At 37.5% G+C, this 15579-nt stretch overlaps 2 protein-coding genes across 2 annotated transcripts in view; one reads left to right on the top strand and one right to left on the bottom strand.

Moving 5' to 3' along the window:
* LOC129242997 (uncharacterized) overlaps window positions 1-9485 on the bottom strand; it is a 153585-nt gene extending 144100 nt beyond the window's left edge. Inside the window, exon 1 of the mRNA XM_054880001.1 lies at window positions 9461-9485. The gene's annotated coding sequence lies outside the window, so the exon portion shown is untranslated. The remainder of the gene's footprint in view (window positions 1-9460) is intronic.
* LOC129242995 (transcription factor mef2A) overlaps window positions 1-14995 on the top strand; it is a 48472-nt gene extending 33477 nt beyond the window's left edge. The window contains exon 3 of the mRNA XM_054879999.1: window positions 1622-14995. Within this exon, the coding sequence (XP_054735974.1) occupies window positions 1781-4525 (2745 nt within the window). The 5' untranslated portion in view covers window positions 1622-1780 and the 3' untranslated portion in view covers window positions 4526-14995. The remainder of the gene's footprint in view (window positions 1-1621) is intronic.
* Window positions 14996-15579: the final 584 nt, after the last annotated feature.

The following is a 15579-nucleotide window of genomic DNA, read 5'->3' on the forward strand; positions in this document are numbered from 1 at the left end:
CATCTAAAACCAATCGGACAGGAAAAATTAGTTTGATTAATATATAATCTTGTGCCTGATCGAAGTTTTTTTTTTTTCAAAATGAACAAAATGGCGGCCTCAGAAAATTTTTTCCAGATTTTAGAAAAAAAAACCAACAGTTAATTGTTAAAAAAAAATCGAAATTTTTCGATCAGGCACAAGTTTTTTATGTTTTTCAAAAGCTGTATAAATTTTATTGAAATCTACGTAGCGGTTTTTAAGTTACAGTGTTCACCAGTTTGAAAAACATAGTTTTGAGAAAAACGCATTTAAAGTTTTGCTATCGGCTCCGGAGCGGCCGAGCGCCCTTTGTTAATTGTTGAATAACTTGAAAAGTATTTGTCGGATTCACTTCAAATTTTTACACAATATTTTTAAAACATTATACTTTAAGAAAATGCAAAAAAAATTGGTTTTTTGAAAATTCTGACTACCCCTAACCCCGTAAGCAAAAACTCAAAGAAAAACAAGTTTGGACGGTCAAACAGTTAGCAACTCAAATTCGGCTAATTTGGAGACAATTTCCTCCACAACTTGCGCAAAATATACACCAAGTTTGACCGGACATATGAAGATATTAAAGTTAATGATGCTGACTATATATTTTTCCCCCCTTGTTCACTCCTCTCGGGAGCATAGGGCTTCGACAAGACTCAGTCTTGCGTTGGTTTCGTTAATCTGTTTTTGATTTCTGACAGGGTAGGTGATTAGCCTAAATAGTCCTAAGTAGTGGGAATGGCCACCTGCCGTTGCTTAGGAACAACGCCTTCTTACTGCTTGAAGCGTTGAATGAAAACAAATATACTATTTTACCTCTTCTTAGTATTTTCATATTAATGTGGTAAAAATTTTTTATATGAGTAGTTCACAAATTTAATTAAAAGAAAAGTAAGTAATTTAAATACAAATTTCTTACTTGCCTTTTTGTCGCAAAAGCACACAAAATAATATAATTACACACAAAGCATTTCGCGTACATACATGCGAACGCGTACACACGCAAACAATTTTCGCTATAATGGTATTTCATGTGAGTAACCAAAGGACCAGGGCCATTTGCAGGAGCCCCCACCCATCATTAATCGCCCATAAATTAATTATAAGTATTTTAACCTATTAAAATTTTTAAATTCTTTGCACGGCCGCATCCATATTCGCTTTAATTGTCGTTGTGCATCTACCTAGTTTGCATTTACACTGCATTCTTCCTCTTTCACTGTTAATATACACAAAAATGTGCCTTCTTTGTCTAATAAATGAATGTTCTGCTTTTCTTTTCATCTCTTTTGCCACTCTTCACAATGACAACGGCGAATATAAAAAACGACAACGACATCTATAAAAATAATAATCACTTTCATGGATATATGGCGAAAAAATTGTGCCGCCGCATACATTTACCGACGCGCGCCTTCGCTTGGTACAATCGCCGACACAACAACTATATTCGTGGATTCCCTACTTTTGTGCGCTTCGCTTCGCTACGTGTACCCATTTCGTCTTTTGTGTTATCAATGCGTCGGTTGTTGTCGTTCAATACGGTTGTGCTTTAAAAAAAAATCAATATCGACCACCATAAACGCCGGCTACCGCACGCCAGATACTGACGCTTTCGCAAGCAGCACAACAACACAGACGAACAAACATAATCCGTTAGAGGGAAGCGGCATAAGGCCGACTCACGCGTTTATCCCACAGCGGCAATAACAACAAATATCGACGACCTAGCGCAACCGCTGGCAAGTGCCACTGAGAGAAGATGGCCAATCCGCGTAAATTTAGTGAGAAAATTGCGCTACAGAAGCAGCGCCAACAAGAGGGCACTGCTGAATTCGAACGAATTATGAAAGAGGTTTACGCAACTAAAATGGATGATACTCAAGCGAATCAGAAGATACTTGAATGTTGTTTAGTAAATACTGACATTGACAGCAATCACGCCACAAATGCCAGTTTAGTAAGTGGTTCAGGTGTAGGTGGCGGAGGAGGAGGCGGGAATGGTGGCGCTGGTGATGGTAGCACCAATGGTCCAGCTGTAAATACTGCAGGTAGTGGCAGTGGTGGTGCCTCACCAGATAGCACCAGTATTGGCAGTGGTGGGGGCACAAGTAGTAGTAATGTACGCGAGTCTAGAGGGCGCAGTGTAGGCGTCGGTCCCATGCGACGCCCCTCGGAGCGTAAACAGGACCGTTCGCCATATGGCAGCAACGCTGGCGTCGCAGTCGGCATGGGCGCGGTCTTGAACAACAACGCCTATCTCAGCCCGCCAATGGACAGTAGTTGGCGTCGCTCAAATTCAGATTCGGCACTTCATCAAACACTCAGTATGGCGGTGGCGGCGGAAGGTGGTTTTGGTCCGGGTGGCATAGCTGGCGTTGGCGGACTGCCCGGTGATATGAATGTGCTGCATGCAAACTACCAGCATCACAACCAACGATCTCATTCGCCAAATATTGGCCGCAGTTTTAGTCCACAAGCACAAAGACGAAAAGGTCAAATGATGCATCATCATCAGCAACAACAACAACACTCTCAGCAACACCTACATCATAGTCAGCAACACTTGCAATTGCAGCAGCAACATCAACAGCTGCAGCAACACTTTCAGCAGCAGCAGCAACAACAGCAACAGCACCAGCAGCATATGCATCAACAAGCACAACAGCAGCATGTCCAACAACACCATCCGCAGCAACATGCACAACAGCCAGCGAGTAGTGTTAGCCAACAGCAGCAACATCCACAACATTTCAATGCCAAATACACAAACTGCAACATGCCAATAAATAATATATTCAAGTCCCTACAAGAGCAATCGCTGGCGCTCGCCAATACGGGTTCATTGCCGGATCTGACTTCATTACATTACTCGCCTGCACAACAGCAATTGATCCACCAGCAACAGCAGCCGCAGCCGCAGCACCAACAGCAAACGCTTTCGCCAATATTGTCACCTCACAACAACGGCCGCGATCGAGATCAGTCTTCGAGTCCCTTTAGCCCTGCTGCTGGCAATGGCAATGGAGGTGGTGGGGGTGGCGGTCCGCCATCGCCATATCAACAGCAGCAGCACTCACCCACATCAGCCGCCAACACACCGACAGCTGCGCAAACATCACCACATTTGTCTTTCACAAATCTCGCCGTGCAATCACCTACAGGCAACGGCCCCGCCACACAAAACACCGCACAAAGCGGCAATTTCACCAACCTGCCTACACTGGGTGCCGCCAGCTCGACGGGCAATCTTACAGACTACCGTCAACCACTGAATCCACCCAGTCCAGGCTCCTCTCCGGGATTGCTGACGTCCGTATCGGGAAACGATGTGGTACATATCAGCGCGCCTGCCAGTCCAATACGGCATCCGCAAGCCGGCGTCATCGGCCAAGGCATACAGGGCTATAATGAAAAGAGTATTCAGACATTCGATCGTTACTCTCCTGCTATTCCTGTGGGTGCGCTAGAAACGACTGGGTACAATAGTCTGAATCCCTCGTTTCACAACCATTTTGAGCAATTTACGCTAGGTGACAGCAATTCCTCGCCCGAGCAACAACAACAGTTGCAACAACATTTTCAGCGTCAACAACAGCAGCAGAATAGCTTCACTACGTTAGATTTTGATGACTTCGTTAGCGGTGGGAATGGTTCGCCATATTCCCAGAGCCTAACCCAGAACAAACAATTAGACTTTGGTGATCTGACAGGCGTGTCAACGTCAACGGCGACGACAGTAACGCATAGCAGTAGAAGTGACGATAGCAATTGCAACTCCAACAGCGGTAACAGCACAACCAATAACAATAACACTCAGCAACAACAACTGCAAGCGACACGTATTATGACGAATCAACTGTTAAATAATAATGGCACCGGTGGAGGCAACAATGTTAACAGCAACACAAATACAAACGGTCCATGTCGCATTAGCAACAATAATGTAAATCTGACGCAAGCGAACGAAGTGAACTCGTCACCCATACCTTCACCCTTGGGTTGTTTGCCGTCACCCTCGTCTCCACTACCGATTCCTATAAATACACAATCGCCGCATCATCAACAACACCAACATATGACGCTGTCACTGCACTCACACTCTGCACAACCATCACCTCATCATTCACCACTGCATTCGCCGCACCACGCCTCCCCACTGTCATCATCGTCGCCGGGCATAACAACATTAACTGGCGGAGTATCCCCAGCGTCACATGGCGGCGGTAATGGCGCAAACAATGCGTCGGCGCACCACCATCAACACCAGCCGACGACGCAACACCAACAACACCATCATCATCAACAAAATCACGCTAATACACCGACCAACACCAACATACCGGCGATCATATTCTCTGACTATTCGTCGCGTGAAATTTTCGACTCACTCGATCTGGATTTGGGTCAAATGGACGAGACTGCACTAGATTTACTAGCAGATCAGAACTCGATAATGATTGCCGATGCTACAATCGAAGACAGTTTTCGAAAAGATCTTAACTGATACTATGAGGAAGCTGTTGCAGCTATTGAGAGTGGCGTACTACTCGACGACACCTTCGATCCGCTAGGGCCCATAGTAGACGTCACTGAGGTACTGGGCAATCCGCTGGCGGATACAATGAAGTACAAACAAGACGAAACAATAGACACGGCCACGCCCACCAAATCTGCCAACAACACAAATACAGACTTCATACCACCCATCAAACTTAATATTAGCGGGCAAGATAATATCGAAGATGAGCTTAGTAATGTCGACGATAACATAAGCATTGGATTAGGTATAGGTATTGAAATCGGTATTGGCAGCGATACTACTGAGAACAACGGTGATGTGGAAGACTTTTTCTTCTAAATGTGGTCGCAACGATGGTCAATAAGCGGACTGTTATGAAGGTAAACGCTGGAGAAGAGAAGCACAACTATCTATGGTATGTCGATTGATGGGACGGCGACAGAGGTAGTTGGAACGACGCACATAGCTAAACACAATATACATTCAAGGATGCGTATATACGATGATATACATACACACACACGCACACACACCCAAACGTACGTATGAGTTGAAGTGCACGCGCAAGCAACAGTGGTAGCAACAGCTTTTAAAACTCTAAGCAGTAGTTAGGACTCTTTAAATAAAATATACAAACGTAATTACCTAAAACATATACAAATGTGTTTATTTACATACATACATATGTAAAACAAAAAACAAATTAATGGCAGTGGAGCATTTGTAAAAGACCAGGAAACGTATGAATTGAGTTGTAAGACTGAATTGGGTTTTTTGTAAAAGAGTTTTCGAGTATACCGAATGGTAATTTTTCTTTGAAAATTTGAAGTTTTAAAATTTTATTTTATTATTACAAGACTTTTCTCGCTTAAAACTAAATGACTTACACAGTACTGTCGTAGAAGTAATAACTTAGGAAAAAATTTTTAATCTGTGGATTTCCCTAAAAACATATGTAAGTCCAGTTTAAAATATAAAAAGTCTATTTTCACCTCCCTTTAAAAAAAAATTAAATTTTCTAATTTTTCCTGATTCATTATTTGAGATACTTTATTCTCTATATATTCGCAATTGCTACAATACAGTGGATTTACGCATGCCCATCATTCGTTGCTTGCAGGTTCAGTGTCTACTGTGGGCATGAAACTTCAAATTATAGAAAAAGTTGTTAACTACTTAAAGTCACCGGTAAGGTAATGGCAACTCTTCAAGTGACTTTCTGCTATGAAAAAACTTTTCATAAAATCCATTTGCTTTTCGCAGGCGATATTAAATTGTAGAGCCCTTTATTTAAAAGACAACAAGAGGTGCGCCCTAAAAATTGGAGTAGAAACTCGCCCAAACATCTCCAATTATACACCGATTATTCAGGCATAATACCATAAAAATTTGAGCAGTGCTCTTGTTCTACTCTCAAGTACTCATATCTGGTGGGTTGGTTGGAATAGTAGGACTGAATTGGCTCACAAAGTGCCACTTAGATGCGCTTGCTGCTGAAAAATCTCTTAGAGTCCGTCGGTGCAATTCACTACTATCTAAAAAACACTAGAAAGTGCCAATGAACCTACTTTTGTTTGTTTAGGAGGGCTCGGAGATCTCAATTTGCTTTAAGAAACTGCAGAACAGAGAGTTATAAACGTCCCTGTTAGTATAGAAATATTCATAGAAAGCCTTGTCTATTTGATTTGTTGTAATCGAAATTTGATTTATTCTTAATTCGTAAGAATTGCATGTGTAGCTCTCTCTTAACTTAGCTTGACATCGACTTACAGTCTCTGACTATTCTGGAATTTATAGTTGGTATTACCAGCAGTAGAAGTGTTGCTGGGCTACCTGAAAAGATATATTAAAAAAGATATATATATTATATATGTATAGGATTCTGTAACTCCTAGTTGCAGCATAGGGCATCGACGATTCGTTAGCATGTTGTGTTTTAGGTAAGTAGGTTGCTAGCCATCCTACTCTAGCTTGGTGATAATTGAACTATCCATACCTCCAAGCAGGTGTTTATTAGTTTTGGTTTGCGAATGGTAATTTATTTTCCCTTATCCTGCATGATAGCGAGTCTTTCCCGATCTGTCGCCTGGGGACGCGTCCGATGGTGATACCTATACTTTTATTACTCCATGGTACTTCTTTGCCAGGTTCAATAAAAAAATTGGCATGTATATTAATTTTCGAGTTCTTTCAGTAGCAAAGAGATAATCCGTCATCCACATATTCTTAAAAATCTCTACCGTAGTTCACAGAAGAGGCTTGGGTCTTTCTAGACATCCACTATACTAAGTTATAGAAGCTTTTAGTTAGAGATATGGCGACTATACTCTTCAAGACTGAACAGAAAAGCATAATAGTTCTTACAGGTTATATAATTGGCACTGTACTAAGGAGTTATCAAAATGGAGAAAATGTGCAATGTGAAGTTTCCCTGTGCGCTACTTTCCCATTTCATATAACGCCTTCCTAGTATAACTAGACCCTTATGCCTACTTCCAAGTTGACTGCATGTCAGTATACCGCATTTTCAGCTACAGCATACATACACAGTTTTTGCATACATATATATGTACATACATATGTATATCACGAATTTAGTAGATAAGTTGAATCTGGTTAGGTAGTAGCCGGTAGTGTTGACTCTCTTTTCTTTTCCTTTCTATTTTCATTAGATAAACTACTTTGGTAAGCTTATTACTGCTCTTGCTTTCATCTAGCAAGTAGGCGTGTCATGTTTTAATATTTTTTGAACGCTTCCGGCAAATCAAAGTCACATCCTGCGTTGCAAGTTCGTTGCACAATGCCTACCACCTTGCATTGTAACTGCTGCGCAAGTGCTTGCTTACATATGATTTTCTTCGGACGCACTTCAATAAGGAAACACATAATTGAATAAAAAACTCTTTGCTGCAAATGTAATCTAACAAAGTTAAAAAATCAAAATGTAGTAATGGGAAAACCAAAGCAAGTAAGCGTAAGAATAAAGTGATAAAGTGTCTTTAACGCATGCGGCCAATTTACGCCACACAGGCAAGTATAATTTGCCATATCCGATGTTAGTGCCAGGCGTAGGAGAATTGTGCAGCGCACACGCATCCTTGAATGCCTACAAAGCGCTGTTAACAGCACCCTCATGCGTACTTAGCTACAAAAATACACCAACATACATATATATGTATGTATATGTCAGCATACTGTATCTGCTGCTTGCATAAGTAGCAATGCTGAATGTGTAGCAGGATGCCATGGGTAAATGTGTGGGTGTACAACAATTGGCTGTAATTCGTCGGTTATGACAGCAGACAAAAAAGGAGACAGTAGCCTGCAGGTAGTGGGTGATAAGTAATATGCAGCCGGCAGTAGAAAGTAGGAAGTGTACGAACATGAAAGAGACCGAAAACTCAATTAGTCATTCAACTCAATTCGAACGTTTACAGCTCGGCCGGATGCTCCCGGCAAGCTTCCTTAAGTGTAGTTTATGTAATAAATATTTTTTTTTCTTCTACTCCGATCTAACGTTTCCATTTCGCTTTTACGACTATAGACGACAAAAATTAATAAATATGCAAATAAATGCGGCGTTCAAAGCGTATGAATGTATGCCAACAACAAAATTACCATGTACATTTACTATAATATTATATTTGACATTTCTGCTTACATTTATTTTAAGTGTTATATTTTTTGTGCGTTTCCAGTTTATCGTTTTTGTGTGAAAGCAATTAGTAGTTTTTAAGCTAAGAGAAATGTGAAGAAAACAGTTTTTACTAGAATTTAACTTAAAGTGTCAAATTCAAATTATTTTCGAATCCATCAAAATAGCTGAAAGGAAGTGCATACCTTGCAAAGCTGGCAAGCGAAATTTTTGATTACAAAACAAAAAGCAAAAACAACAATTAGTAACTACCATAATAATTGTAAGATGGAATGATTAAAAGTAAAATACCAAAACACAAACAAATATAAAATGGGCAAAAAATTAAAAAATGTGAATTAAAACAACAAATTAAAACAAAAACTTGATAAGCAACCAAAACTCATATGCAACATACCCAAGTATTTAAAAAAATTGCAGAACTTACAGTACATAAAACAAGTACATATTAAAATCAATTCAAAACTCTCGCCGTTTAGCAACTAATATCAAAACATGCACTTACAATAACAATAATAAATTATAAAAACAAACATACGTACATATTTCAAATCAATGCACACTTTTTATCAAATAATTGTATTACAAATTATTTAATTTATACATGTTTACTGTGCTTATCTACTAAGCGCCCCTCTGCACTTAGCGCTCACCGCCAGCAAAACGTTCGAGAAAAACAAAAAACATATAGCAAATACTTAATGGAGATCCGGATTTCGCTTCTTTTTTGCAATTACACATTTTGCGAGTAGCTACAACTATCCAAATTATAATGAAACAAAAGGACCTTGAACTTCGCACTCCATGCGCGCAATTATATGTACTGCATACATGCGAGTATACGAGTATGTATGTACGGATATATTTATTTGGTCGCATGTAAAAAAAGTCCCTTGTAAAATATGTAGCGCCGTCTCTTGGCTACTGTAAAATAATTGCCTTTGCAAAATGTTTAATAATGTCATACAGTGCACTTAAAAATTGTGTATACCTTCATAGGTGCACGTCTGAAAACTTGTAAAGTCACCGTAAGTTCATATGTATGTATGTTACATTGTATGGAGATTCATTTAAACGGTAAAGATTGTCCCGTTTACATTCATGATTTCGAAAGATTTATGTTGCGCGATTTTTTAGATTTTTTGTAACTAGTTATTATATTAACCAAAGTGTGAAATTGTAAATGAAGTAATAGTTTTAACAAATTAATTCTAGAAAATGTTATTTTTAAGAAATTTTGACAGCTTTATGAAGGGTTCAATTACGTTTGACAGCGTGAAAGTATTTTTTTTTTTTGTCATCAAACTGTACTTGTCCAACATTACTTGTCTGCCTGTTATTACGGCAGCTTGTACTAACTGTACTCGCCTTGCAGCTCCTTCTTAAGCTTACAAATCTTCAAAACGCTGGTTCGCAATACGCGACTGTTGCTTCGCGACTGGCGTAAAAGAATTAATCTGTAATAACATCAGCTAAGTAAAATTGTAATTATTATAGTTTTGTTTTTGTTTGAATTCTAATCACGGCAGTATAATATTTTCACGTTATATTTTTATTTTAATATTAAAAAACATATTCACCAGCCAATGCGAATTAATTAAAGTTGATGGCACCAGACCAACAACAATGTTTTGTAGGTTTGATTGTCAAAGCTAAGTATCGGCAAAGTAGAAAACAAATAATTAAATCGCCTTGTTTCACGGCACGGCGAAAGGAAAAAAACACAAATCAGCTGATTTACCGGTACCACCCATAGAATGATAGAAAACACGATTGCGCCTTCCGAATTCGCCGTCTCGTAAGAGCAAATGAATGAACAAGCAAAAGGAAGGGAAATTACTTGTTTGTGAAGAAGAGTAGGCGCAAGCTGTGGAAATAACCAAACGGAAGAAATTATACGCACACACACATACGCCACGGCGTCTTCCGCATAAAAACGCAAAAGTGAATTTGGAGGCTTTATATTAATTTGAGCTTTCCCAATTTAACACGCGGCACTTCGTTTTCATTAGTTTTCTCTCAAATTAAAATATTACCAAGCCATTCACTGAATTTTCACAAACATGAAATTTCTCTTACTTTTGTTAGTTTTGTTCGTTTGTTTCGTATTGCGAAGGGAGCTGACGTCAGACTTGTCAAAATCGCGAAAAATAAAGTAACTGTTTTTTAATGGCGCCACCTTAGATACCCAATTCGCCTTGGGTACCACCTTTAATAAATTCACCTTATTCACCAGCCCTAAGATACAAGCCCAAAGCAAGCTTGCCGTGTTTGTTTTTCTCCGACAACTGTCAAAAAAGAAAACAAATATACTGAAATGTGAAATTTGACCAGATGGCAGATTTGCTTCACTCACTTGAAGGTTTTTAAAATTTCAAATAGCACAAAGTTCTATTTGACAGCGCTTGTCTTTGACATTTCATTTTTACTCGTATCGGCTTTTTTGAATTTTGAAATAAATTAGTTGAATTTACTTAGCGAATTAGGCCAAGAGTGCTGCTTCTTTAGTAGAGACGTTCTCTGGTAGTTCAACACTAACTTCTTCCATATTTTTTTACTTTTCTCATACATGGGCTGACAGGTAACACCAAAAACTCAGCTGTTTCCGGTACTACTTAGCTTTTGCATTAGCATTTAAAATTTAGGTTTCACCTGCAAAATGGCATACGCAATAACAACAATTAACATGGTGAAGCGAATTCAGAAGGCGTAACCAAGGTCTAACTGTGCGACTAGGTCTGAGCAAATTTGCAAGAATCAGCTGATTGTTTGACGTCACCTCGATCATGGCAGCGGTTTGTTTACGAAAAAACTGAGATTGACTGAACTCGACTGATTGGGCGAGTGTGTGAACACGTGTAAAAGGATCGTGCTGAATTCGGCTGGCGAATCTCCTATAACGTGGCTACTGAAGTTGTTTGCACCATTTTGTTTTTCACCGTAGCAGATTGGCCAAATCTGTTAATCTATCATCCTTATTTCTTTAACGGAATAGAGATTTGTATTAGAAGAACAAGAGAGCTGCTCTCCTCCAGAAAATCTTGACACACATGAAACTAGCTGCAACAATTTAGAATTAATTCAACACAATTTGGTTTCTAATATGGTGAAATTTCCCAACCCTGATTATGATTAAAAGAGTGATTGGTTAAGTCTCTCGATGAAGAAAGTACAGAAGTTGGCGCCATCCGAAAAGCTTTACCTTAGCTTTTGGCAAATTTGACAACTGAGTGTCGTTGGTGTGAAAATATACAAACCTTTGTGTGCCAATGTGCGCACGATTAATTCTATATTCCTGGCTTTCCACTCACTTTCGCTAATTCTTCCTTTCTTTAGTTTGTTTATTTTCCGTACTGACGTACACGGTACTTGGGAAAGCCAAATCTTATACCGCATAATTCTTGGATAAGTCATTTATTCTTCAACTTTTCTGCATTGGAGTAAAATTCCAAGAACCGCATTGTGTATGTACTTATAAGTTTGAACCCTCTGCAGAAAACCCCCATTCAGCAAACAGGCTTGTAGACCATTTAATATTTATGAATTGCATATGCAAGCCCAACAAATGATATAAGCAAGAATTGTTTGATCTGAACAACCATTGGCACAGTATAACACTCAGACGGTATCTAAACTGAACTGTGCCCTAGACTTCAAATAGAAAATCAAATCTTAGATTGCGTTCGCTTCAAATTTGGATATGGTCAAATTACCGTCCCAGATAATCACGGGCTGTTCTTGTAACAGCATAAACTATTCCCTTTTATGTAGGGGGAATGCTGCTGGAGTGACAGTCGGTGACGTAGAACCGACTGTCGTGGTAAAGGCATAAAAAATATAATGAATCTTCTATATTCCAGGCCTCTATAGAACTGCTGAGATTTTAGGAGAGTAGAATAAATGGATGCTTTTAATAGTCCTCAGTAGGTTAAAGGGGGATTTGATATGCAAAGTTTATCTTTATAGCTATGCTAATCAAAAAACACTCATGTTCTGGACTTTCTGTCTTAGAATTATATATAGAACCTGAATCTGCCAAAAACAAAGTCGAGAAAAATCCTTACATACGAATTGGCCCACCCTAATGCGTATATATCGAAAGAGCTACACCCTAGTGTTATTAGTAAATAAATCTTTCTTGCGCTCGAAAAATGTGGCTGTCAATTTCTTTTTTATTCTCCATTATAAAATGAATTTATTAGTGTCCGATGACAGCATAACCCATTTATTTATTACAAATTAAATGTAAATAAATTTTCAAATGATTTTCATTGGGGAAACTGACTGCGTTTCAAACTATATTAAAATTAAGTTTTTCTCTAGTTTTTTAGGAAGCTTATAAATATATATATTTTTTTTATAAAAGAATATTGCGGTGTCGCATGTTGCTTCCTGCGCATCTCGCTCTTGTTATAAATAAATCTGTTGCGGCGCTAAAAAAATTTGCCAGTGAGTTTCTTGTTTTCTCATCCTCCATTACCAAAATTAATTTATTACAGTAAACAAAATAGCCCTAGATGGCGGAGATAAACATACAAAACAACAGGTAAATTGCATATAACAATTTCACACAAAAATCAGCTAATGTAAAGATTTCGTGTACTTATAGTGGGTTTTTGATATTTCTTTTTTCTAAAATATGCGCAATGATAAAAGTAACCCGACGTACGCTAACCATAGAGAACGAGAGAACTTCGGGCTCGGCCATTTTCGGATACAAAATTTCTATTCGGTTTCGGCCAAAAAATAACCGAAATCGGCAGAACTTTTCTTACAACTTTTTTGTTTAAAAAATATCTGAGCAAGTTATAGTTTTTGCCACATTTTTGAGTGATGTTTTCAAAGCGTACACTTTTTTAAGTTGTTTCGAAATATCAGCTTCTTCTACATCGCTTGTGGCTAGTGAGCAATTATTCAGTGCTCCAAGTCAGTTCTATACCGATAGACGGTGCTGCCAGCCAAGTGAAAATTCTGATAAGGATAAAAATATTCAACTACGAATATTAAATAATTAGTGCATGTTTTTTTCCTTGAAAAATAATTTCTGTTTTTTGTGATTTTAATAACATAAGCACATATGTTTGTATATGTTATGAACAGAAGTTAATGTGATTGATATTTAAGTACCCTTTTGGATTTTTAAAAAGTTGTTGCCTGCATATTACTTGTAACCTTTAAAAAGTTCAGCTCCGACTGAGATTGGCGGTAGTTCGGTTCGGTTTCGGCCTTAAAAATCGGTGTTCCATCGTACTTTAGCTAACCAGGTCTTGATGAAAACGAAATTCTTGTTCCAAGCCATCTAACTTCGGATTAAAGTCAATATTAACTAGACAATGCGAAAATTTTTCTTAGCGTTATCCATAAGTCACAATATGGTTGCAGCACACAGGTACCAAGCCCGACAGTTTGTGCCAACAAGAACCTAAATACTTTTAACGAATATCCAAAAGTTACTTTTTCATTTATTAAAACTTATAGGAATGGTTTAGGTTCAGCTGTTTATTGATTGATATGTAGATGTAGCAAAATTATATAGGTCAGTACAAGAGCCAGCCCACACTGCTCTAGAGGCATAGTTTTCTTAAACTATTTGAATAGATCCATCCGACATGCCAACAACATCAACAAGGTAATGGACGATTGTTGAGGACCAAATCTTTGATTCGTTGACACGTTGGACATCATTTAGAGTTTTTGGCCAATATCACACTTTTATTTATATTTTTTGTTTAATATTCATTAGACTTAAATAGTGAGCTGCATAAAAAATCTTACCCAGTACCTTTTATTTATTTATTAATTAATTTTTTTTAGAAATTTATTTTTTCGAAACAAGCAATAAAATGCAACTTTTCTTCGACATCCTTCACGTCTCAACTGTCGGCATTGTTCTTTTTTTGCAGAAGGCTTAAAAATGCCTAAAACCATAAAACGAAACATGCTGATGTATATGTTAAGTATCCATCGTTTCATAGCTTTTCAGAATGGTTTTTACATCATCTCAAGTGAGCAATTTGAATTTAGTTTACAGTTTGCCCAACTTAACGGGTCCAATAGGAAGTATTTTCTCTGCTGTCAAATATAGTTGAAGCTTTGCTTGCACTCGATTTCTATAGAAATATAGATATAAGTAATTCCTAAGCAAACTAAAGGAAAAAACTTTAAATATAAAACAAAATAAATCGTTCAAATTCAATAAAAAAGCCTGAATTTATTTTATCACTAATTAATATACATACATATAAATATTATTATAATTGCATAAAAAATTAATAAGCGATTTTTAAATTTTTTTATTAATTATACACTAATGTCAAAGTATGAAAACGGGAATATATTAAATCAATTGATGTACCTAGAATTAGATTTTAAATCTTGAAAAAAAATTTAAATAATCATTATTCTTAATAAACATAAAATTATGTACGTTTAGTGTTAAAATGTGGAGTATGTGGACCATTAGGATACCTACAAGAACGAAAATGAAAATAAAACTGCTTGGGTATGTGTATATAAAGTAAGAGTTGCTAAAATTTTTGTGAGAGTAAATGTCAAAAGGAAGCTGATCTGTAAAAATGAATAGAAAATCCAACGCTGAAAATATTTACATATGTCAATGGGATATATACAAAACAAAGGTATGAGTATGTAAATAATATATAAGTATATATATACATACATATATATATACATTCATATATATGAAAATTTATAACATAAAAATTGAAGAAAGCCAAAAAAATAAAAAAAAAAAAAACAAAAATTAAAAAAATAAAAATGCATCATTAAAAGAACTCTTTAAGAAGTAAAAAACTAAATTTATGAAATAAACCCTTAAATGTAAATGTAATAACACACAGTTATTTGTTTCAAATAAATCTTTAATTATATTTAAACAAAACAGTCTAAATGTAAAGAAGTGGTAATTATTTCATGGTATAAAACGAATGAGGTAAGTCCGCAGATGGGAAAATTTGAATGAAAAGTTAGGACGCCAAGGCACTGCTTCAACTACATTTTTCTACCACCCATTACATAGTCGATCCTCTTTTTTGAGACGTAGTTGAATGAGTTTGTGAGTGACAAACATTCGATTGACCCGGGTTGGAAACCCAAGGTGACAATAATTGTGGAGATGTGGCCAATGTGACAACGTTAACCGGCTCTCATCGAATTTGAAGTAATCGTCTGATTTGCTAACGTAACAGGGGATAAGGCGGTGGTTTGTTTGCGACAAAACTTAGATTGTGTTGTTGATACAAGAAAAAGCAAGACAGCCAACACTCATGTCAGTTCACGGCTGTCTAAACAACGAGTGATTGGACAAATAGACGATAACGTGTGAAATTAGCGGGCACATTCGGTTCTTCTACCGAATCCCTGA

The sequence above is a fragment of the Anastrepha obliqua genome, chromosome 3 (genome assembly GCF_027943255.1).
Source record: "Anastrepha obliqua isolate idAnaObli1 chromosome 3, idAnaObli1_1.0, whole genome shotgun sequence".
NCBI classification, from domain to species: Eukaryota; Metazoa; Arthropoda; class Insecta; order Diptera; family Tephritidae; genus Anastrepha; species Anastrepha obliqua.